The sequence below is a fragment of the Chiloscyllium plagiosum genome, chromosome 13, assembly GCF_004010195.1.
Source record: "Chiloscyllium plagiosum isolate BGI_BamShark_2017 chromosome 13, ASM401019v2, whole genome shotgun sequence".
NCBI classification, from domain to species: Eukaryota; Metazoa; Chordata; class Chondrichthyes; order Orectolobiformes; family Hemiscylliidae; genus Chiloscyllium; species Chiloscyllium plagiosum.
Genome location: NC_057722.1, coordinates 47,469,833 through 47,493,673, shown reverse-complemented (window position 1 = coordinate 47,493,673; position 23,841 = coordinate 47,469,833). Strand labels below are relative to the sequence as shown.

General features: G+C 40.5%; 1 protein-coding gene across 1 annotated transcript in view; it reads right to left on the bottom strand.

Moving 5' to 3' along the window:
- The window catches only part of clcn2c (chloride channel 2c), a 611,909-nt gene that overhangs the window by 488,187 nt on the left and 99,881 nt on the right, over window positions 1-23,841 (bottom strand). The window contains exon 2 of the mRNA XM_043702310.1: window positions 14,405-14,561. Within this exon, the coding sequence (XP_043558245.1) occupies window positions 14,405-14,561 (157 nt within the window). The remainder of the gene's footprint in view (window positions 1-14,404; window positions 14,562-23,841) is intronic.

Genomic DNA, 23,841 nt, shown 5'->3' with positions numbered 1-23,841 from the left:
ACCGAGACTGGAGAGTTTGAGTTAAGGAGGTTGGATAGGCTGAGACTTTTCTTCTCTGGAGTGTAGGGGTTTGATGGGTGACCTTGTAGAGGTTTATAAAACCGTGAGGAGCTTAGATAAAAATGGTGAATGGCAAGGGTCTTTTCCCCAGAGTAGGTCAGTCCAAAACTGGGGGGGCATAGGTTTAAGGTGTGAAGGGAAAGATTTAAGAGAGACCTGACTGGTAACTTTTTCGTGCAGAGGATTGTGTGTATGGAACAAGGAAGTGGTAGCAATGAGTACAATTACAACATTTAAAAGACATTTGGACAGGAGCGTGGATAGGAAGGGTTTAGAGGGATATGTACCAAATGCTGGCAAATGGGGGTAATTCGGTTTAGGAAACCTGCTCGACATGGACAAGTTGGGTCTAAGGATCTATTTTTGTGCTGTATGACTAAGAATTCCCCTTTTCATTCCCAGACATTTTTACCTCTCCCCAGCAGCAATCTCCTGCTTCATAAACATTGAAGCAAGGCCCCAATATTGATATCTCTGAGCCCCACAAAGCAAACAAACTTTCCCTCATGCGCTCCACCCAATGTTAAAGTCAGATCATAAGCTTCAGAAGGTCAAATTATTCATTGTATCTTGCAGCACTTTGATTCTTATCTGCATGCTCTGTACACACACAGTATGGCTTATCTTGACAGGTATGAGAAACAGCATGTCTGAGTGCATGTGAAAATGTTGGACATTGCAGATGAGCGATATATTATTTTACAAATGCTAAGTCTACTTTCCTTTAGATATTCACAGATGATTTCCTATTCCACCTTGAACAAGAGTCAAAGTTATCATACCAGATTATTTTGATTATAACTCAAAATAAATTTGAAACTGATGCACTATTTGCAACCCAAATTGGATCTGTTAATAAACACTTCAGCACACACCCATGTCCTGCTACATGGCCTGAGGAGACAAACGGTTGGAATTCCCACATGCTGGGCATGTCAAAGAATGAAGGCTACTTTACAATAGATCAATAGACAATCCAGATTCAATCTGCCTCTTCTGTGCAGCATACCTTGCATACCTTAGAAATGCACTAAAACTACCCTTAGACAATCCCTCAGAATCAAGAGAAATCTAATTTGATGGGTTCGGACACAACTGATGAATCCAATGCACAGTCTGTAGACTCAGCCACATTCAGGTCAGTTTGGGAGGGATGAGCAGATAAATTGTTTGGGAGTTTTGTGCACTCAGTCAGGAACCTCAAACTGGTAGATTTTCTTTCAGAAAAGGTTTTCTCCATTTATGTCAGTCAGGAATCTTGATGCAGCAGAGACAGTTGACCTAATCTACAATACTAGGATTTCATCTTTATTTTATTTTCACAAATACTCAAATCCAAAAGTTGAGGAGTACAGTGAAAAGAGTATAATGTCACCTCACAATCTTAGGTGCAAGTACCTTGTTGCTATGAGAATATCCCCAAGGCATTTCTTCCTGGGGGGGTCTCCTACCATGACAGAGTTCTGTGAAGAACATTTGCTTTGAGAGTCTAGTGTTAAATATTGAAATGGCATATCTGTCTCAATGTTGGGAATGTTGGTGGACGGCACGGTGGCACAGTGGTTAGCACTGCTGCCTCACAGCGCCGGAGACCCGGGTTCAGTTCCCGCCTCAGGCGACTGACTGTGTGGAGTTTGCACGTTCTCCCCGTGTTTGCGTGGGTTTCCTCCGGGTGCTCCGGTTTCCTCCCACAGTCCAAAGATGTGCAGGTCAGGTGAATTGGTCATGCTAAATTGTCCGTAGTGTTAGGTAAGGCGTAGATGTAGGGCTATGGGTGGGTTGCGCTTCGGCGGGGCGGTGTGGACTTGTTAGGCCGAAGGGCCTGTTTCCACACTGTAAGTAATCTAATCTAATCTAATCTTGTGAAGTCCACTGATGGATGGTACTTAGAGTCATAGTCATAGAGATGTACAGCATGGAAACAAACCCTTCGGTCCAACCCTTCCATGCCGACCAGATATCCCAACCCAGTCTAGTCCCACCTGCCAGCACCTGGCCCATATCCCTCCAAACCCTTCCCATTCATTTACCCATTCAAATGCCTCTTAAATGTTGCAATTGTACCAACCTCCACCACTTCCTCTGGTAGCTCATTCCATTCACATACCACCCTGTGTGTGAAAAAGTTGCCCCTTAGGTCTCTTTTATATCTTTCCACTCTCACCCAAAACCTATGCCCTCTAGTTCTGGACTCCTCGACCCCAGGGAAAAGACTTTGTCTATTTACCCTATCCATGCCCCTCAATTTTGTAAACCTGTATAAATCACCCCTCAGCCTCCGACGCTCCAGGGAAAACAGTCCCAGCCTGTTCAATCTCTCCTTATAGTTCAAATCCTCCAACCCTGGCAGTAAAGACAAGATCTTTTGACTGGGTTGGGTGAGTCCAGAACTCGAAGGCATAGGTTTAAGGTGAGGGGAAAGATTTTAAAAGGGATCTAAGGGGCAACTTTTTCCACAGAGGGTGATGCATGTATGGAATGAGCTGCCAGACGAAGTGGTGGAGACTGGTAGTTACAACATTTAAAAAGGCATCTGGATGGGTATATGAATAGGAAGGGTTTAGAGGAACATGTGCCAAATGCTAGCAAATGGGACTAGATTTATTTAGAAAATCTGATCAATATGGACAAGTTGGACAAAGGTCCATTTTCGTGCTGTATATCTCTTATGACTATGTCTGCTTTCACTGAGATGAGATCTCAAGGTATGGAAAATGATTCACATTCTCCAGGATATCACCATTGATATGTGGAGAGCTAGTTGGAAGGAGGATTTTGTTTTACTTGGTATTTAGTCAAAGACTCATTTTCTCAATAGAGCGAAGTGATGCCCTAGTGGTATTATTTCTTGATTGTTAATCCAGAGACCCAGGTAATGTTCTGGCAACTCCAGTTCAGTTTCTGACATGGCAGATGGTGAAATTTGAATTCAATGAAAACAAAATCTGGAATTAAGAGTCTAATGATGACCATGACCCTTTGTCAATTGTCAGAAAAACCCACATGGAGCACTAGTGTCCTTTTTTTGGTGGGAAACAGTCAGCCTTACTTGGTCTGGCCTACAAGTGATCCACAGCAACGTGGTTGACTCTTGTGTGGTCTGGGCAATAGGGAAAGGCAATAAGTGCTGACCTAGCCAGCAATGCCCTCATCCCATGAACAAATTTTTAAAAATGCTTTAGAGAAGACTTCTGCAAATGACATGGAGCTTCGATTCAAAATGAAAATGCACACACACATATAAACATAATATACCTGTTGGAATCCGAAATTAAAGTCATATTGGTTTTGGAAGAAGGCAATGTAGATTGCTCAACACCAAAAATATTACAACACAGTGAGCGGCACGGTGGTTAGCACTGCTGCCTCACAGCGCCAGAGACCCGGGTTCAATTCCCGTCTCAGGCAACTGTCAATGTGGAGTTTGCACATTCTCCCAGTGTCTGTGTGGGTTTCCTCCAGGTGCTCTCGTTTCCTCTCTCAGTGCTGGTTAAGTGAATTGGTCATGCTAAATTGTCCGTAGTGTTAGGTGAAGGGGAATGGGACTGGGGAGATTGCTCTTCAGAGGGTCGGTGTGGGCTTGTTGGGCCGAAGGGCCTGTTTCCACACTGTAATTAATCTAATCTAATCAAAACTCAAAGACACAAGCACCTGTAAAAGACCCACTGTCACATCAAATCTGGTAAATGCATTTTGTCTGGTCAGAAGAATGTGTTAATAACTTGTAAAAGTTATTCACAATACAGTTAATTTGAAGACTATGATGTAGATTCTAAGGAAATAACTGTGGAACAGGTGACATCATGGAGTTTTAAACTTGAATTTGAAAAATGCTTAGGATTCTCAAGAATGCAAGACAAATCTATGACTAGTACACCATGTTACAAATGTTGCAAGCAAATGTTTTGGCACACGTTCTGGGAACTGTGGTCGAGGAGTTAAAAAAAATTCATACAATCATTGATAACCAGGCAATGCAATGAACAGTAAATTCGGTAACAATTACTTTTACCACTTAGATAGGTATTTGCAGAACACATCATCTGAAGTGTTGAGCAATTAAAATTCACACAGAAATCAATTAAAAAAATTGCAATGACCTACCTTCCTCCACTGCTTCACGCAATTTTAAAATGAAAATTCCTCATGTATCAGCTTCTTCCAGCCACATAATTAAACTATTGCCTTGATTTCTGTATGTGAAGTGCTTTGGTGACCTTTTTGCAATAAGCTGAGTTCTCATGTATTTGCTCAGGTTTTTAAAAATTTGTTCATGAGATGAGGACATTGCTGCCTAGGCCAGCATTTACTTGCTCATCCCTAATTACCCTGGGGAGTGTGGTAATGAGCTGCCTTGTTGAACTGCTGCAGTTCTCGTTCTCTCTAGATCAGCGGGTCTGGGGGTTAGCAAGGAGTTTGAACATTTTTATGCAATTTAGTTCCTGGTCAGGATGGTGCGTGACTTTGATGGGAACTTGCAGGTAATGATTTCCTTGTGCATCTGCTGCCTTACCCTTTCAAGATGTTAAAGGGCACAGTATTGAAAGGCACTAAAGGAGTTTGGTGAGTTACTAACATGGTTCTTATAGCTGGCACACTTTGCTGCCACTGCAGATCAGTGGTGAAAGGAATCAATGTGAAGGTCATCCGAGTCAAGCTTTAAGAGATATTGGAGCTGCACTAACCTGCGCAAGTGGACTGTATTCTGTGACCCTGATCTGTGCCTTGTCGATGGTGGACAGGCACAGCGGTGACAGGAGGAGAGTTAAGTTTCACAGACTTCCTGTGTCTGACCTACTCTTGTAGCCACATGATAGTCAGCCCATTCTTCATTCTTGTCTTTTGGATCGAAGTGCTGGGCTTCCTGAATAAGATGGGGATAATTGTGGAGCTGCCGCCTCCAGTGTACTGTTTAATTATCATGCACCGTTCATGGATGGTGTGGCAGGAAATCTGTTCCAATGGTAGTGGGATTTCATAGCACTATCCTTTGTATTCTGTTTCCACTGTTTTACATGAAGTAGACCTGAGTGATAGCTGCAACAGGTTACCAATGATTAGATTAGATTAGATTACTTACAGTGTGGAAACAGGCCCTTCGGCCCAACAAGTCCACACCGCCCCGCCGAAGCACAACCCACCCATACCCCTGTATTTACCCCTTACCTAACACTACGGGCAATTTAGCATGGCCAATTTACCTGACCTGCACATCTTTTGGACTGTGGGAGGAAACCGGAGCACCCTGAGGAAACCCCCGCAGACACGGGGAGAACGTGCAAACTCCACACAGTCAGTCGCTTGAGGCGGGAATTGAACCCGGGTCTCTGGCGCTGTGAGGCAGCAGTGCTAACCACTGTGCCACCATGCCACCCCTAATGCGTTTTTTTTTTAAAAATTATGCCTAGAGCTGTTCCTGGCACGCCCTCCTGCCCTCTTCATTAAACCAGGGTTGGCCCCATGGTTTGATGGTAACAGCAGAATGCGAGATACGGAGGTCGAATGAAACACTGAGGCCACTGATGGCCCACAGTGCCTCATGGATACCCAGCCTGAAATTGCTAGATGTTGTTGAATGTCTCTCCCATTTTGCACAGTAATAGTGCCTCACATAATGAAGGCCATCCTCAAAATGTGAAGACAAGACTTGCTTGTCACAATGACAGTATCAGCAGGAGTGACTGCTGAACAGTCACAGACACATCACCAACAGGTAGATTGGGGAGGACAAGATCAAGCAAGATTTCCCTTCTTTTTGATGCCCTTAGTGCCTGCCACAAACCCAATCAAGTAGCTATATCCTATTGGATGCGACCACCTTGGTCAGTATCAAGCCAATTCTTGTGTAGAATATTGAAGTGGACTAAACAGAGCACATTCTCTATCCTTGCCAGCCTCATTGCTTCCTCTAAATGATGTACAACATGGAGGAGTACTGCTTCAAGATGGCAGGGGTAGTGAGGGAGGGGGTGGGGTACTGGTAGCAGTATGTGGTAAATAGCAAGACCAGTGCAACAGAATACATTCAAAGACAGAGTTCCTAATTTCAGTTCAAACCCCTACATCAATAAAGGAGGATTCTGTTATTGCCAGTGCCAAGGTCAAAGCCAAAAGCCAATTGGATTTCTTTTTTTTTAAACTTTATATTGTACCATTCAATGGAGTGCCTTGTTGGACCATTTCGAAGGGCACTTAGAGTCATCCTCTTGGGCTGAAGTGACATACAGGCCCAGAGCATGCAAGAATGTCACCCTACACCTCCCATGGATGAGAGAGGGAGCTCACAGCACCTTTCCAAAACAAAAGCCTTTTTTGTGCTGGGAGAAAAGTGATGCTGAAGATCAGAGTAGAGAGTGTGGTGCTGGAAAAGTACAGCAGGTCGGGCAGCACAGAGGGACCAGGAGCAGGAGAATCGACATTTCAGGCATAAGCTCTTTATCAGGATTCTTGATGAAGGGCTTATGACTGAAACCTCGATTCTCCTGCTCCTCGGATGCTGCCTGATCTGTTGTGCTTTTCCACCACCACACTCTCAACTCTCTATTGTGCTGCCTGATATCTATCGCTTAATCATCACAAAATCATCTGATCGTCATGACAACACTGTTTGTTGCCTATACTGTCCGAATACTATACGACAACGGTGACTACACTTCAAAAAGTGTTTCTTTGGCTAGAATGTACTTTGACATTCACAATGGTTTTATATATATAGACCTCAATTTCATTTTCCTGCATTATTCCCATATCCATTCATTCACACTGATTAAAAACCTATTTTCACAGCTTTGAACACTCAACAACACAGCGTTGACAGCCCTCTGGGGTACAGAATTCCATAGATTCATGACCCTCAGAAAAGGTTCTTCCTCATGTCTTAAATGGATGAACCCTTTATTCTGAGATTATACTTCTCAGACTCTCACAAGTGGAAACAAGTTCTCAGCATTCACTCTGTCAAGCCCCTTGGAGTATTACCTTCCAGTGAGGTCAGTTCTCGTTCGTCAAAACTCCATTAAGCACAAGCCCAACATACTTAACGTCTGTCCCCAACTGCATGGGCTCTTAAATGTAGTACCTTTTGGAAACACAAATAAATGATGTCTTTTAAGCCTGCTTGTTCCCTCCTCAAAGAACTGTAATAAAATTTGTCAGACATGGTTTCTCCTTTGTGAAGCCACACTGACTCTGTTTGATTATATTATATATTTCTAAATGCTCTACCACTACATCCTTATAACGGACTCAAATTTTCCCAATGATATACATTAACTGCCTTATAGTTAGCTGTTTATGTCTCTATTCTTTTTCAAAAAAAGTGTGTTACATTTGGCAGATTTCCAGTACTCGATGACTTGTCTAGAATCTAAGGATTCTTGGAAGATTTTTACCAATGCATCCACTATCTCTGCAACTTCTTCTCTAAAAATCTTAGGATGCAGCCCATCAGGACTAGGGGACTTGCCTTTAGACCCATTAGTTTCCCTAATGTTTTTCCTCTAGTGATAGCTATTGCGTTCATTTCCAATCCCCACTTCAGACCAAGCAGTCATCTCAAACATGCCTGTCCAAGTTGTAGATTAGACTGTGTCTTGACAGCTGTCTGGAAACAGAGTACAGACTTGCACAATCACTCTGTTTTGGTCACATTCAAGATGCACTTTAATCAAGAGAAGTTATTTAAAGTTTACAAAAATCTCCTGGCTAATCTGGAGATTAACAGATTAAACCATGAGTGTAGTCATAGAAACAAAGAAGCAGAAGACAGGAGTAGACCTTTGTCCCTGAGCCTGCTCCATCATTCAATATGTATTTTTAAACTATAAGCCCTGGTCTGGAGTCCCCTGCCATCAGGAACATCTTTTCAGAGTCTAACCTGCCTAGTCCTGTGAGAATTTTATAGATTTCTACATCAGTTTTCACAGTGGAAGACACCAACAGCATAGCAGAACTTCCAGAGAGCCAGGGGCAGATGTGACTTTAATGGCCATCATGGAGGAGGTGGTGTTGGGAAAGCTGAAAGGTCTGAAGGTGATAAATCACTGGACCAGAAGAATTACACTGCAGAGTTTTGAAGGACATAGCAGAGGAGATTGTCTAGGCATTTGTGGTGATCATTCAGGAGTAATGGACAATCACAGAGGACTAGAAAATGGCTACTATAAGACCCATGTTTAAGACAGAAAACTAAAGGCTAGTTAGCCTGACCTCAGTTATTGGTAAAATTTGAGTCTATTATTAGAGATGAAATTGCAGAATATCATAGAATCATAGACTTCCTGCAGTGTGGAAAAAGGCCATTCTGCCCATCAAGTCCACACCAACTCTCCAAAGAGCATCTCAACCAGCCCCACACTCTATCCCTGTAACTCCAGTACGGACAATTTCACACAGACAATCCACCTAATCTGCTTGGAATGTGGGCAGAAACCAAAGTACCCAGAGGAAACCCATGCAGACACAGGCAGAACCTGCAAACTCCACACAGACAGTCACCAGAGGGTGAATTAAACCCGGGTCCCTAGTGCTGTAGGACAACAGCACTAACCACTGAGGCTGCTGTGACACACACTTAGAAGTGTTCAGTAAAATAGGGCTGTGTCAGCATGGCTTCATCAGGGGAAGTCATGTCTGACAAATCTGTTAGAATTGTTTAAGGGGGAGGTAATGAGCAAGTCAAGCAAAGTGGACATGGTCTGTTCGGATTTCTAGAAAGTCTTCGACAAGATGCCACACGGGAGACCTGCTAAATAAAATAAGAGCTCATGGTGTTAGGGACAAGATACTGGGATGGATAGAGGATTGGCTGACTGAAAGAAGGCAGAGAGTGGGGACAAAGAGGTCTTTTTCAAGACGGCAGCCAGTCACTAGTGGAGTTCAGCAGGGTTTAATGTTGGGATCACAACAATTCACATTATGCATTAATGATCTGGATGAAGGAAGGCATTGCTGCTAAATTTGCAGATGACAAAGTTGGGTGGAGGGACAGGTCATGTTGAAGCAGCAGGGAGGCTGCAGAAGGACATGGAGTCATGGAGATGTACAGCACGGAAACAAACCCTTCAGTCAAACTCTTCCATGCCAACCAAATATCCTAAATAAATCTAGTCCCATTTGCTAGCATTTGGCCTATAGCCCTCTAAACCCTTCTTATTCATACATCCATCCAGATGCCTTTTAAAATGTTGGAATTGTACCAGCCTCCACCACCTCCTCTGGCAGCTCATTCCATACACACACCACCCTCTGTGTGAAAAAGTTGCCCCTCAGGTCCTTTTTAAAATCTTTCACTGCTCACCTTAAACGTATGCCCTCTAGCTTTGGACTCCCTGCACCTGAGGAAAAAGACTTTGGCTATTTATCTTACCTATGCCCCTCATGATTTTATAAACTTCTATAACCTCAGCCTCTGACCCCACAGGGAAAACAGCCCCAGCCTCTTCTCTCTCTCTCTCCTTCCCTCTCCTCCAACCCTGGCAACATCCTTGCAAATCTTTCCTGAACCCTTAAGTTTCACAACATCCTTCCTATAGCAAGGAGACCAAAGTGAATGCAGTATTCTAAAAGTGGCCTAACCAATATCCTGTACAGCCGCAACATGACCTCCCAACTCCTAAACTCAATGCTCTGACCAATAAAGGAAAGCATATCATACACCTTCTTCACTACCCTGTCTATCTATGACTCTACTTCCAAGGAACTATGACCCTGCACTCCAAGGTTTCTTTGTTCGGCAACACTTCCCAGAACCTGACCATTAACTGCATTTGTCCTGCCCTGATTTGCCTTTCCAAAATACAGCACCTTGCATTTATCTAAATTAAACTCCATCTGCCGCTCCTCGGCCCATTAGACCACCTGATCAAGGTACTGCTGTATCTGAGGTAACTTTCTTCACTGTCCACTATACTTCCAATTTTGGGGTCATGAACACCTAGAAAAGTGCATAAAGATGTGGCAGATGGAAAACAACATGTTACAGTGAAAAGTTATGCACTTCGGTAGGAAGAAGAGGTATTGACTAATTTCTAAATGGGAAAGGCTTCAGAAATCTGCAGCACAAACAGGATTTGGGAGTTCTAGATCAGGATTCTCTTAAAAGGTTAACATGGAGGTTCAGTTGGCAGCTCAAAAAGCAAATACAATGCTAGCATTCATTTCACTGCTGAGGCTGTATAAGGCTCTGATCACATTTGGAATACTGACAGCAGTTTTGGACACCTTATTGAAGAAAAATTGTGCTAGCCTTGGAGCCGGTTCATAGGGCGTTTACAAGAATTACCCTGGGGATGAAGAGCTTGTCATATGAGGAGCAACTGAGGATTCTGGGTCTGTACTCAGTGGAGGATCTCATTGAAATTTACAGAATACGGAGAGACCTGGATAGAACAGAGATGGAGAAGATGTTTCCACTGAGAGAGATAAGGATCCAAAGGCACAACCTCAGAGTGAAGAAGGAATTTCTTCAGCCAGTGGGTGGTTTATCTATAGAATGTATTGCCGCTGAAGACTGTGAAGGCTAAGTCAGTAAGATAGAAATATGTAAGTCAGAGATAGATAGGTTTTTGGATTAATAAGGGAGGAAGGGTTATGGGAAAGCAGCAAAAGAATGGGCTTGAGAAACTTATCAGCCATAATTGAATGGTGGAGTAGACTTGATGGGCTGAATGGTCTAATTCTGCTCCTATTTTTATTTTGGATTTCCCCATCATTCTTCGAAATACCAGTGAATACCATTCTAACCTACTCAATCTCTACTCACATGTCAGTTCTGCCATCCCAGGAATCAACTTGCTGCACTCCCTTAATAGCAAGGCCATCCTTCCTCAAATGAGGAGATCAAAACTGCACACAATATTTCAGCTGTGGCCTCACCAATGCCCTGGACAACAGGAGCAAAGTATCCTTGTTCCTGTACTTGAATCCTTTCAGTGAAGGCTAACATACAATTTGTCTTCTTAAATGCCTGCTGCACATGCAGGCTCACTTCCAGTGAGGAGTCCACAAGGACACCCAGCTCTGTTGAATATACCCCTCCCTTAATTTACAGCCAAATAGTAATCTGCCTTCTTATTTTTGCTACCAAAGTGAATAACCTCGCATATTCACATTATACTGCATCCGCCATACATTTGGTCATTCATTCAGCCTGTCCAAATCACACTGCACCATCTCTGCATCCTCCTCAAAGCTCAGCCGTCTGCCCAGGTTTGTGTCATTTGCAAATTTTGTGATATCACATTTAGTACCCTCATCTAAAATCATTAATATATCATTTATTCCTTCGCTTTGTTACTTGTCTGTTAATCAATTTTCTATTCATCTCAATACATCACCCAATCCCACACACTTTAATTTTACACATTGTTCTCTTATGTCAAACTTTTGACTTTGTCAATAGCCTTCTGAAAACTCAAACGATATCCACTGGCTCCACCTGATTAACTCTACTCGTTACATCTTCAAAATAATTCCAGTGGTCAAGAACATCCAGCCATTGATGAGAACTCAAAAGTGTTCTCATTTTGAATCAAATCACTTTGATCAAAAGGGCACTGGTCACTTTTGATACACTTTCTAATGGTCACCTAAAAGCTGAGTGACACTTTCCCCATTATCCTGAATAGAAATAATTCCGGACAGCTGTCTGCTTTACAATTTATAGGCTCAATAGGAGGCTGTGGAGATCAGAAACAACCTGCCTTGATACATTAGACAAATCTAGGAAAATCACTCTGGCCTACAAACACTTTCAATTAGAGAATCATAGAATCATTAGAATTTACTGTACAGTAGGAAGTCATTTGATCATGTCTGTACTAGCTCTCGAAAGAGCAACACAGCCAGTCCCACTATCTAGCCCAATTTCCATAGTACTCCAACCTCATCCATTTCAAATAGATGTCCAGCTCTCTTTTGTAACCTCCTATGGAATCCACCTCCACCACTCTCTCAGGCAGTGCATTCCAAATCCTAACAACTAAGTGAAGAAGTTCTACCTCATCTCACACTGAATCTTGAAACTGTGACCTCTAATTAATGACATACCAACTAGTGGAAACAGAATGCCCTTCTTTACCCTGTCAAAATTGTTGGTAATTTTGAACACCTCAATAAGGTCACCTTCTTACCTTCTCTGCTACAAGGAGAATAAGCCCAATCTTTCCAATCTTTTCTTGTATCTTAAATCCTTCATTCCTGACATATTTCTAGTAAACTGGCTAAGGCCCGATAGTTGGGCCCTCATCAGCTGCTTTCTCACAAGAGCAGCAGTATTTCTTCCTACAAATGGAGGAATTCTACTTCTGTTGTTATCACTGCTCTCCATCCTACCCCTGCTTCACCCAGTAGAGTGCAGTAAGAGGAGGAGTCATCATGAGTTAGTCTGCACAAGTAAGCAACATAGGGTCAAACAAGTGAGCAATATTTTAAAAAGTGACAAATCACTCCAACAAACTCACTATCATATAGATGCCAATGACACCAGTGTCTTGAATAATGACCCCTTTAAATCACGCAGCATGCTGTATTAAGAGTAAAATCCTTTAGATTTTATCAAATGAATTGGCCAGACTGCTGATTCTCAGTTAATAACATCTTGTAATTTTGTCAATGCTGTGAGACCCTCAGCCACTGGAATGCTGAAACAATGCCAGTTACTAACTGAGCAGCAACAAATAACACAGCTATGTTTAGCCCCTACAACCTGAAGGTTTAGTAATCCCCAGCAGTCCTCCATTGTCTCTCACACCTTGCTGTGTGTAGACATAGACATCAATGTTAAAAAGTTGACCAAAAGGCAAACCCAAAGGATCATTCTCTGAACTAAAACAGCAAGCTCTTCACTTATAATCTGCGCATGGCAACAAGATCACTTTTCAATTTTTATACTAAGTACTGTAAAAGAAAAGGTTACTTTGTCTTGAAACCACTTCACTTGAAAATGAAGGAACATCAATATAGCAGTAAATGGTTATGTAGCTTGTTTAAAACCAGATGATTACTCAGATGGTGGATTAAACATTACCTCAAAATACTCATTGTGACATTTTCAGCTGTATTAACAAAACTGTGCCTTGTTATCATTCAAGCACATCTCTGAATATTTCCCAAGTACTGTATACCTTTTTAAATTCTGTAATAAAATGCTGCCCGATTACAAGTTGTATGTTTAGAGGTTGATTTGTAAATGAGTTTGAGCAAAATCAAGAAAAATCCCTCCTCAAAGCTGGTGTAATTTTGACTGCAATTTGCATCCCGATTACAACAGAGACTCTACTCCGACACTTTAAAGGACTGGAAACATCTGATAAAATATAAAATAAAAAGACTTCTCTAAATGTTAAAGTATACCTTGCTTTCTTACTTTCAGACTGTCTATTGCACCCAAAGTCAAAACTTGAATGCTCATTTTCAGTCTTATCTGCGAACCAGGTTACTGTACAGCAGTTTCAGGCAGAACTCACTGAACTAAAATCTGAATATTGTGGAAAGCACCCAAGGTGTAGATTGTTAATACGAAGGTATTAAAAAATTCAAAGTTTTATTTTTAAAGTTTCAAGCGTCAAGACTAATGAATGATAGAGGTGTCCCATTTTTAAAAAAGGCTTAACAAGCAATATAACCATCATCGTGGAGGCAAAAACTTATTCCCTCACAGGGATTGTCTCATCCTTCCTGCTTGGATTTCTGATTATCAATTAACTTTCTCATAGGATCAATAAAATCACTTTCCTTCCTTTCCCATTTCCCTTTTGCAAACAAAGTGGTCCATAGCCAGATTAAACAACAAATAGTTTCCCTCCCCCTACTGCCAAGCAAATCCATTAATATCCCATCACAAGTTTTTTCAAAACATCACTTCTTTTTGGTTTAGGACAGATTTAAGTTATTGCTGATAACAAGGATACGCTTAGAAACAGGACAAGTGGTCCTCCAGTAAACATTTACCTCAATGCATTAAAAGATCAGATAAGACATACAATCTGCCTAGGAGATACTTGGAGTTCTTCATGATGGCATCATGACCAAAAGATCAATGCTAGCAGACATCAGGTCAAAAACAATTTACTGCCCAAGCACCAAGTCCTCATCTGATGAAAACATATAACAAATCAAACTTTGTCTATAGTGTCCTTGCACATTAAATATTCGACAAGTCAATGAAACCATTATTGCTCAATCCACTTACAATTTAGATCATGGAAACGGTGTTTCAATTTAATAGCTTTCTATAAATTACATTGTTGCCAGTCAAATAACCTATGCCAAATATTAATATTCGCTGCTACATTTTAGTTATATCATCGCACAGCCACATATATATTGTTTAAAAATGACTTACTTCTACATTTCGAACAGCGGCTCCGATCATACTCTATTAGCTCAGCACGCTTAACATGATCTCTCGAAAATATTCTCGTATGGTCCTTTTCTTGGCGCAAACGAGCTGCTTCTTCTTTGGCAAATACACCCAAGTCTTGGGTATATCTGCCATACATCTGACAAGAAAATGGAAAAATAGAATCAAGTAAAAAATAAACATTGTTAACATGAAAATAATGAAGGGTCACATTCTCATCCCAAATTCAAACTTCTATTTATCTTCATCACCTCTGTTGATTTGGTAAGCATTCAACCAAGTCAACTCTCTGCTACAACGGAACCAACTACAGACAGGTTTTCCAAAGAAGGATGTCTAGAATTATTGCATTTGCTGTTGACAGATGTTGCTGAGATGCATGATTATAGTTACTTCACCACTGCACTTTTGGCACATTTTGTGGAGTGAAATTATCACTTTTTGTGACAAAACACCAGTTAGCTACAAGGACAAACCCAGTTTTAATTCTCATTTAGTCGATAAAAATGCATACCCTAGCTATTATGAATAAACTAGTTAATGGGTGTGAACTACAAATAATAAAATGGTTTTATAGAGGCGGAGAGGGCTCAGCACACAAGAAAAGTATTATGCTGCAATCAATGCCATACAATGTAAGGAGGGGAAGCAGAGGGACTACTGCTTATACTCACAATACTAATGTATATTGACCCTGTGTTAACAATCCTGATCTGGGACACAAAGTCATGGGTTCCCATTTCCAGATAATGAAGAAACAGACAATCTCGGCCATCACAGATTACCTTTCACTCAGCACTGTGCAGCTCGTGGAATCTTGATACATGAAGATTGGCTACTGCAATGCCCTACACTAAAACCATGATGACACTTCCAGACAGCACTATTTCAAAGAAATACTTGATGCATTTTGGAACGTCCCAAGCATCTGAAAATCAGGATAGAAATGCAAACTCTTTCTTTTAGGGAGAAGGTACACAACAGATTTATCTGATCGCTGGACTCAAGGTAGTTTTTTTTAAAATGGGATTTTGTTTCTTTTAAAGATTACTATCTTTGCTGTGGGAATGGGGGAAAATGGGAGAATGCAACAGCAGGTTATTTTCAATCCTATGATGTCACATGTAACATTTCCACTGTATAATAATATGGTTCAATGGGATCTGCACCATCATGTTAGAGCATTAAGACAAGTTTAGCAAAAGTAGAATCAAAGGCTGTTTTTCCATTAGTTAGTTGCACAAACTTAAGATTTTGGTCAACAGACACTGGGTGGGATGTGAGGAAGAAGTTTTTTTTAAGCCAGCAAGTGGCAATGATCTGGAACTCTTTGCCTCCCAAGGTGGAGAAAAGAAGAGACAATTAATGATTTCAAAGGAAATTGGATGGGATACGAGAGGGAAAAACTTCATAGGGCTTTGGGGTTACAACTGGGAAATGGGACTGACTGTACTCAGAGTGGGTAAGGGCTTGGTGCACTGAGTGGTGCCATTCTATGTTGTAATGACTAATTGAATGAAGATTTGCTGAAAAATTCTGAAAAAAAATGCAAATTGGTATTGAGAAATGGACATTTTGGTCAGAACAGTGACTTGAACCCCCCAAAAAAATTACTTTTCAAAATAAACTGCATTATGTCTGGCACGGCAAACTGTCCCAGTTTATCTCTAGATCTTTTCTTGGAATGGGCATAATCAAAAACAAGATGTCTAGAATGATAACTTTCTGAATTTACCATCCATTCTTGCTGAACTGGAATGAGGTTAAAAATCGCACAACACCAGTTTATAGTCCTACAGGTTTATTTGATAGTTAGCTACCTGACGAAGGAGCAGCGCTCCGAAAGCTTGTACTTCCACTAAACCACTGGACTATAACCTGATGTGATTTTTAACTTTGTCCACCCCAGTCCAACACCAACATCTCCACATCAGAAATGGAACGAGGAAGAGCAGAGGCCTATTGAACATCCTATTTCAAACTCCTGAATAGCTTGCTTGTGTCAAGAGGGACTCAAGATCAATTTGACTTCTTGTGTCATGTGATGGGTTTATTTTGAAGGTCTAAACAGACTAGACTGAAAGACCTTCCAAATGATACCCAGAAGCATGGGAGCTTTCTGCTCAATTCTCAAATTCGGCAGAATGAAGTAAGAATTCAATTATCTCTCCTGTTGGAAGTTGCTGGCTGTAAACTAAGAACTACAGGCAGAACAGTCTTCTAACCCTCATTTAAAAATCACAGATTAAGATCAACTGTCCAAATCTCTCTGGGATACCCCTGGAAAATCAACATTCAAGAAAATGGTTAAGTCAACTGTTCCTCGTCAACCAATCTTTCATTAAGACTGCAGCTTAGAAAGCTGGGATGCCACTGTGTGGCCTCTAAGGGTGGGAAGGGGGGATAAAAGGGATAATAGCGATAGCCATGAAGTCCCCTATTAAAGGTAGAATACTGTCTGTAGGATAATTCATTACTGGATTTAACTATGTTCCATCAAATTAGATTGCCCTTGCCTAGAGATATAACTCCTTTTCCTGGCTAACATTAAACAAACATCAGCAGTGTCAACCATGGTTCAGTGGTAGGGCCTCTCACCTCAGCATCAGCAGGCTGAGGTTTCAATTCCTGCCGCACGGACCAAACCTCTCAAACCTGAGTTGACAAACCCATGCAGTACTGAGACAGCAGTGTGCAAAATTGACTGCTGCTTTTCCTGTATTACAATAGTGGCAACATATCAGAACTATAAAGCGCTTCGAGACTCCTGCATGTGAAAAGGCACTTTCCAAACGCAAGCCCTCAATAGTTTGCACTCCTGATAATTCTACTGAAGTAAGTAGATACATGTCTTAAAACAAAATCCATGTGACAAACCATTCTACCAAATCACATGACTCTCAAAAACAAGTTGAAACTCCCCTTCCCTGAGAAACAATGAAGCAGCTTTAAAAACGAATAATTATGAAATAGATAAAGCAGGAGAAAATGCCCAGTCATTCACGATTCAAAGATCTGTCCATCATGAAAAGAACCTCAAATCGGTTTAATTGTACAAGTTAAAAATATATTTTTAAAAAGCTATGACATAGTGCTTTACACAGCCAAACAAATCAAAGAGCTTTCCAACCAATGAAGTGCTTTTGAAGTGTAATCCGCATGGTACTGTAGGAGACACAGCATCACAAATTCCTGCAAACAGCAAATTGATAATGATCAGGTAATCTGTTTTTATGATATGGATAAATATTATCCAGGCACCAGTGATAACTCAGATTCTTTGAAATAGTGCCATTGGATCTTTTAAATTCACTGAAGCAAACAGATGTTATCACGGTTTAAAACCTCACCCAAAATATGGCATCTTTAACCGTGCAGTTCTCCATCAGTGGAGTGTGACACTTGATATTTTGTCATATCTCTCTGAAGATGTACTTGAACTTTTAACCTGATGACTTGAGGGCAAGAGTGTGACCAACTGCGCCATGGCTGACAATTATCCACTAATTGACATTTTTCTGGGCAAGAGAACACTTATCCAAAAAAAAAGGCCAGTAGGTAAGACAAAATGTATCTATCAGGCATCATAACTGCTGATCTGCAACTCCACATGAATGGAGTTCACAGGTACCATTTGTAATACATTTAATTAATGAAGATTAATTTAGACTCCACTACCTTTTAAGTTTCAAAAACATAGACAGATGTTTAATCAAGTCTCAAACTACTGTGCATCACTTTTCTAGCTTGTTTGGGTTGACTAGTGATCAAGTCATAGACTTAACCTCAGAATGATACCATACCATTTCTGAAATAGTTGCATGGACAACATGGTGTTAAAGTATTTACTTACTAATGTTAAGGAGAGACAAACATAATTATCCAGGATAACTGCACAAGCATACTCAACATATCACGCCTCAACACCTTCATGCACATTAAAATGATGCATTACAATCAAATTGTAACAGCAGTGATTTAAATACATTCCAGGTGATCCTGCTTAAAAGACCACTCAGTGCTAATCAATTAATAGTGTTTAGCTGTTCTTCAAACTGTAGTTTGATATGGAAGATTGTATTTTAAACATGTAATTGAAATTTATGGCACATGTCATTAGAACATGCACTTTCAAAGGAGGATATATTACACAGTCAGTGGCCTGTGCCTAAAAAAGGGTCATTACTTTCACTTCTCTTCTAACTCAAAACTTCTCAAAATACTGCAAAATGCTGAAAATCTGAAAAACAGTGTTAGAAATACTTCTCGGGTGAGGCAGCACCTACAAAGTGAGAAACGTGGTTAATGCTTCACATTTGATTACTTTTCACCAAAACCCATTCAATAGACCTCCTCAGTGCTTTAAAAATCTCCATCTTGCCATCCATATGCCCAATGAGGATGTATAGACAATTAACAAAGGAATCATTTCTCATTCAGCTTGAAAATTAGCAATATTGAAGCTACAGTACAGATCTTGAAAACAATCAGATATTCCTCACAAACATTCTATGAGGAAACCAGTGATCCTCAAATGATTAGAGAAGGAAAGAAGGAACTGCTAAGATTGAACAAAAGCAGCAGACTAGATACTGGGCCACAATAACTGAGTTGAGGAGAAATTAGAACAGAGTTGAGGAGAAACTTCTTCACCCAGAGAGTGGTGGGTGTGTGGAATGCTCTGCCCCAGAAGGCTGTGGAGGCCAAGTCTCTGGATACTTTCAAGAAAGAGTTGGATAGAGCTCTTAAGGATAGTGGAATCAAGGATTATGGAGATAAGGCAGGAACAGGATATTGATTGAGGATGATCAGCCATGATCATAATGAATGGTGGTGCTGGCTCGAAGGGCAGAATGGCCTACTCCTGCACCTATTGCCTATTGTCTAATTGTTGAATTCAGTTGCCTTGACCTTCTAGGGTATACCTTTCTATCATAACTTATTCAGTATAAAAACACAAATGTATACACTAAAATGAAATGATTTACTTCTTGACTATACCCAGACCATTGTCCTCCAACCCACACAAAAGAGCTTTTTTTAAAATCCTACCCTCTTCCCTCTTCACAGAATTAAAATTTGTTTGGTTCTACCTTTTGTCAGTTCTGATGAGCAGTCACTTGGACAGTTGTGTTTCTCTCGACATGCATGCTGCTTGACTTGCTGAGTTTTGTCAGCAGTTTTTGTTTTTATTTCACATTTCCAGCATTTGCAATATTTGCTTTTGATTCATTGTACATTATTAATGTGTTCCAGATTACATAAACACAAGATTACATAAACAACACATTATTCTCGAACCATTTATGTTGCAAACCAATTCAAACTTTTCCTCTTAACCCATCCATTCTTTGAATTGTTCAAATTAACAGCTAATAAAACTCAAGGTTAAAAAGGAAATAAACTAGTAGTAATTATTTACTTCATAATATGGAGTTTAAAAATAAATTGTTAACACAATAAATATTCTTTCACGTTTATGTACTAGAATGGTAGACTATGCTCAATGCTGTTAAATGCCAGACAAATTATTCAAAGTAAGCCTGCAATAGTTTCAAACAGAATACTACATACGCATTCAGAAGACAGAAAAGATTTTGCTAACTATGAAGAATGCGTGACTATAACAGGTTTTGTCTAATCTAAATAGAAGATTAACTTGACTCCAAGGTATTTCAAATACCTTGTCACCAAATGAAAATGTTTTGACTGTTATCAATTATATGGACTAGAATCATTAAAAACATTCGTTGAGCATATAATATCACAAAATAAAGATGGCATTGTCACCATGTGACTTACAAATGAACATTGTGAGTAACTTAAGTGGATTGCTCCTTGATTTCCCAGATTTAGACAATAATGGAGTTCTTGGATTACATAGCACCTTTCACAATACACCTTTCTAGTTATTTTCTCTTGCCATTACTTACCCTCTTTACACGCACGGCTGGCAGTGACTTGTTGACAACCACATCCCAGAAAACCATATATCCTAAATAATTCAATCCACATATCTTATTACACGCTACAAAGTCACTGCAGAGAGCCAACAAGGCAAACTATGTGGCAGAGGGAGAAAAGCACCATAGTTAATAGAATATATTTACAACAGTAAGGACATCATAAGGGATTTCCAACCACGAACAGTTTGAATTACTATTATGTTTAAATGATTAACAAATCAAACCTAGACGGCAATGTATTTGGTTACTTCCTGTAGATAGTGCGCGAGCAATGATGATCACTAATCTCATTTCCTAGTGCACGTTTATAATTCTAAATGAAATACAGCCTTTTGTATGGAGCAATTTACTTTGGCCCAAGAACAATGAAGGTACATTTGGTCCCCAGGGCAATATATTTATCTGGAACTTAGACCCTGATTTGAAAAGCTTTGGCTTAAATAATAAAAGACTCCAGAGATCAGAAAAAAGGTCCACCCACAATTAACCTACTGGCCTGTATTATACAACATGAGCAAAAATAAAACAATTATAGTTACTTAGCATAACATTTTTCTGAAGGTTTCTTAAAAGTATAATCATATCTGGATGAAGAGGCAGACATTTTTCTCACACACTCCAGAGTTTCCCTTCTCCTCCCCAACCACCGCCCCCCCCCCCCCCCCACCCCCATTAGCTTAACATGTAAGGTCATAAATGTAAAAGCATTAAAGTCCAGTAGGTACATTTACTGTGGAAGATTCACAGGTGTGTTTACAGCTTAGGAAGAGGCCATTTGGACTCAATGCTGGCTCTCCATGGAGCAATCTAGTCAGACCCGTTCTCCATAATCCCACAAGTTTTCATAATCTAAATAACCATCTGATTTCCTTCTGAAACCATTTCCAATTTCACCCCGCTCCCCCACACCCCATCTCATGGATAGCATGCTCTAGGTCATTCCTATATGCAAAGAGTTTCGTCCTCACATTTATTCTGCATCACTTGCTCAAAGTCTTAAATCTGTAATACCCATCAGTGAATGAAAACTGGTTTCCCCAACCACCCCCCACCAAGGTCTAACTTATCCATAACTGTTACCATATTTCAAATTTCCCCTCTATCTACTTTGCTCTAAGGAAACCAACCTAAGTTCTCCCAATCTATCCTTGTGACTAAAATCTTCTTTTCCTATTGCCTCCCTTGTTAAGGAACATCACGTCTTTCCTAAAGTATGCTGATAAGAATTAGATGTAATGCACTAGTTATGGTGTTGCCAGATATTTATGTAGGTTCAGAATATTCTCCTTGTATTTGTACTGAATGCCTCTATTTATCAAGTCCAAGATTCCATATAATTCAATAACTACACACTCAGTATGCCCAACCACCTTCAATGATCATATATCCCCAGGTCCGTGTGATCCTGAACACTCTTTAGAACGGTGACATTAAGTCTACATTGACCCCACTTATCCCTTCTGTCAAAATGCATCATCTCACATTGTCCTGAATTGAGGTCCATTTGTCAATCGGTTGTACATTCTGCTCACCTATGCCCTGTCACTAAGGCGATATATGTAAACTTGAAATTCTTTAAGAATAATGAAGTGATATCAAATTCTTCTCTACATTGTTCCAGATTCATTTTTCATTTCAATTGTAGGGAATATAAAGTAAAAAATAAACTGACTGATAAATAGTAAAATGGAAATAAGCGATTAGAAATGTCAGCAGAACACAATATAAATGCAATTTTATTCTGTATCTGTTTTAAGTTCAAATCCTCAAGTTATCCCACCATACTTGAGCACTATTGAAATTTTTTGATCAAATGTAATGATGAAGTAACAACAAATCTTATTCAGCCAAATTACCAATACGGAAGCCTATTCTAGATCAACCAAGATGACAGAGAAAGTTGACAGTTTCATGGAGTAACACTTAGTCACCAAACATCTGCTCGTTCACCCCCAGTCTGAGTTTCAGCAAGATCACTCTGATCCAGGTCAGAATCTGTCTTGGTCCAAACATGAACAAAACAGCAGAATTGCAGATGCAATGCAAGTGATTAACTTTGATTTCAAGGCAGCATTTGACAGGATCTGGCATCAAAGAGCCCTAGCAATACTGAAGTCCATTGGAATCATGGAAAACTCCACACTGGTTTGTACCTAGCAAAAAGGAAGATGGTTATGGTTGGACGTCAACAATTTCAGACCAAAATAGGGCTGCAGGAGTGCCTCACGGAAGTTTCCTGGACCCAAACATCTTTACCTGCTTCTATGATCTTCCCTCCATAACCTCAGATGTGGTGATAGTTGTTTAGTGCACAGTATCCAGTACATTTACGACTCCTCAGTTACTGAAATAATCAATGTCCCCATGCAGCACAACCCGAACAATAGTCAAGCCTGGGTTGTTAAGTGGGAAGTAACAGATGCGCTACAACTGCAATTCGCCAAGAAAACAAACCAACCAACTCTAGCATCAACGAAACCCCCAATATCAGCAGATAAGCAAATTGATCTGCAATTTACCTTCAGCAGCTATATAAAAACTGTGGCTACAACACTGGATCTGAGGCGGAGGCTGGCACCTGTAGCAAACAACTCACCTCCTGACACCCAAAGCCTCTCCTCCATCCTCAAGACATAAGTTAAAAGAGTGACTGACTACTCTTGACATGTTTGGAAGACTGCAGTCCAAAAACAAAGATCTTACACTATCCAGGACAAAGTAACCCAATTGATTAACACCCTACTCAGTGAACATTCATTGCTTCCATCACAAGCACACAGTAGTAGCAGTGTATACCATCTACTTGATGTACTGCAACTACTCCCCAAGGCTCCCTTAACATCACCTTCCAAACCAATGAACTCTAGGATCTAGAGGAATGAGGACAACAATTGAAATGACAACTTAAAGTGCTCGAGAAACCCAGTAGGTGTGGCAGCATCTGTGGAGAGAGAAACAGAGATAACATTTTGAGTCCAATGTGACTCTTTTTCAGAATGTCTCTTTAAAATGGCAGCAGACACATGAACCCTTCCAAGTCAGACATCATTATGGCTGAGAGATATTTCATGGCTCCTTCCTCATTGCTGGGTCCAAATACTGGATCTACTTCTTCACCAGCACATCACAGATTCAGAAGATTCAAGAAAGTGGTACACACTCAGTTGCTCAAACTTAGACATGCTGGATGACTAAAGAAATTGAGGGTTTGGTTAAGAAAAAGAAGGAAGCATATGTCAGGTACAGACAGGATAGATTGAGTGAATCATTAGAAGAGTATAAAGAAAGTAGGAGAATACTTAAGAGGGAAATCAGGAGGGCAAAACGGGGACATGAGATAGCTTTGGCAAATAGAATTAAGGAGAATCCAAAGGGGTTTTACAAATATATTAAGGACAAAAGGGTAACTAGTGAGAGAATTGGGCCCCTCAAAGATCAGCAAGGCGGCCTTTG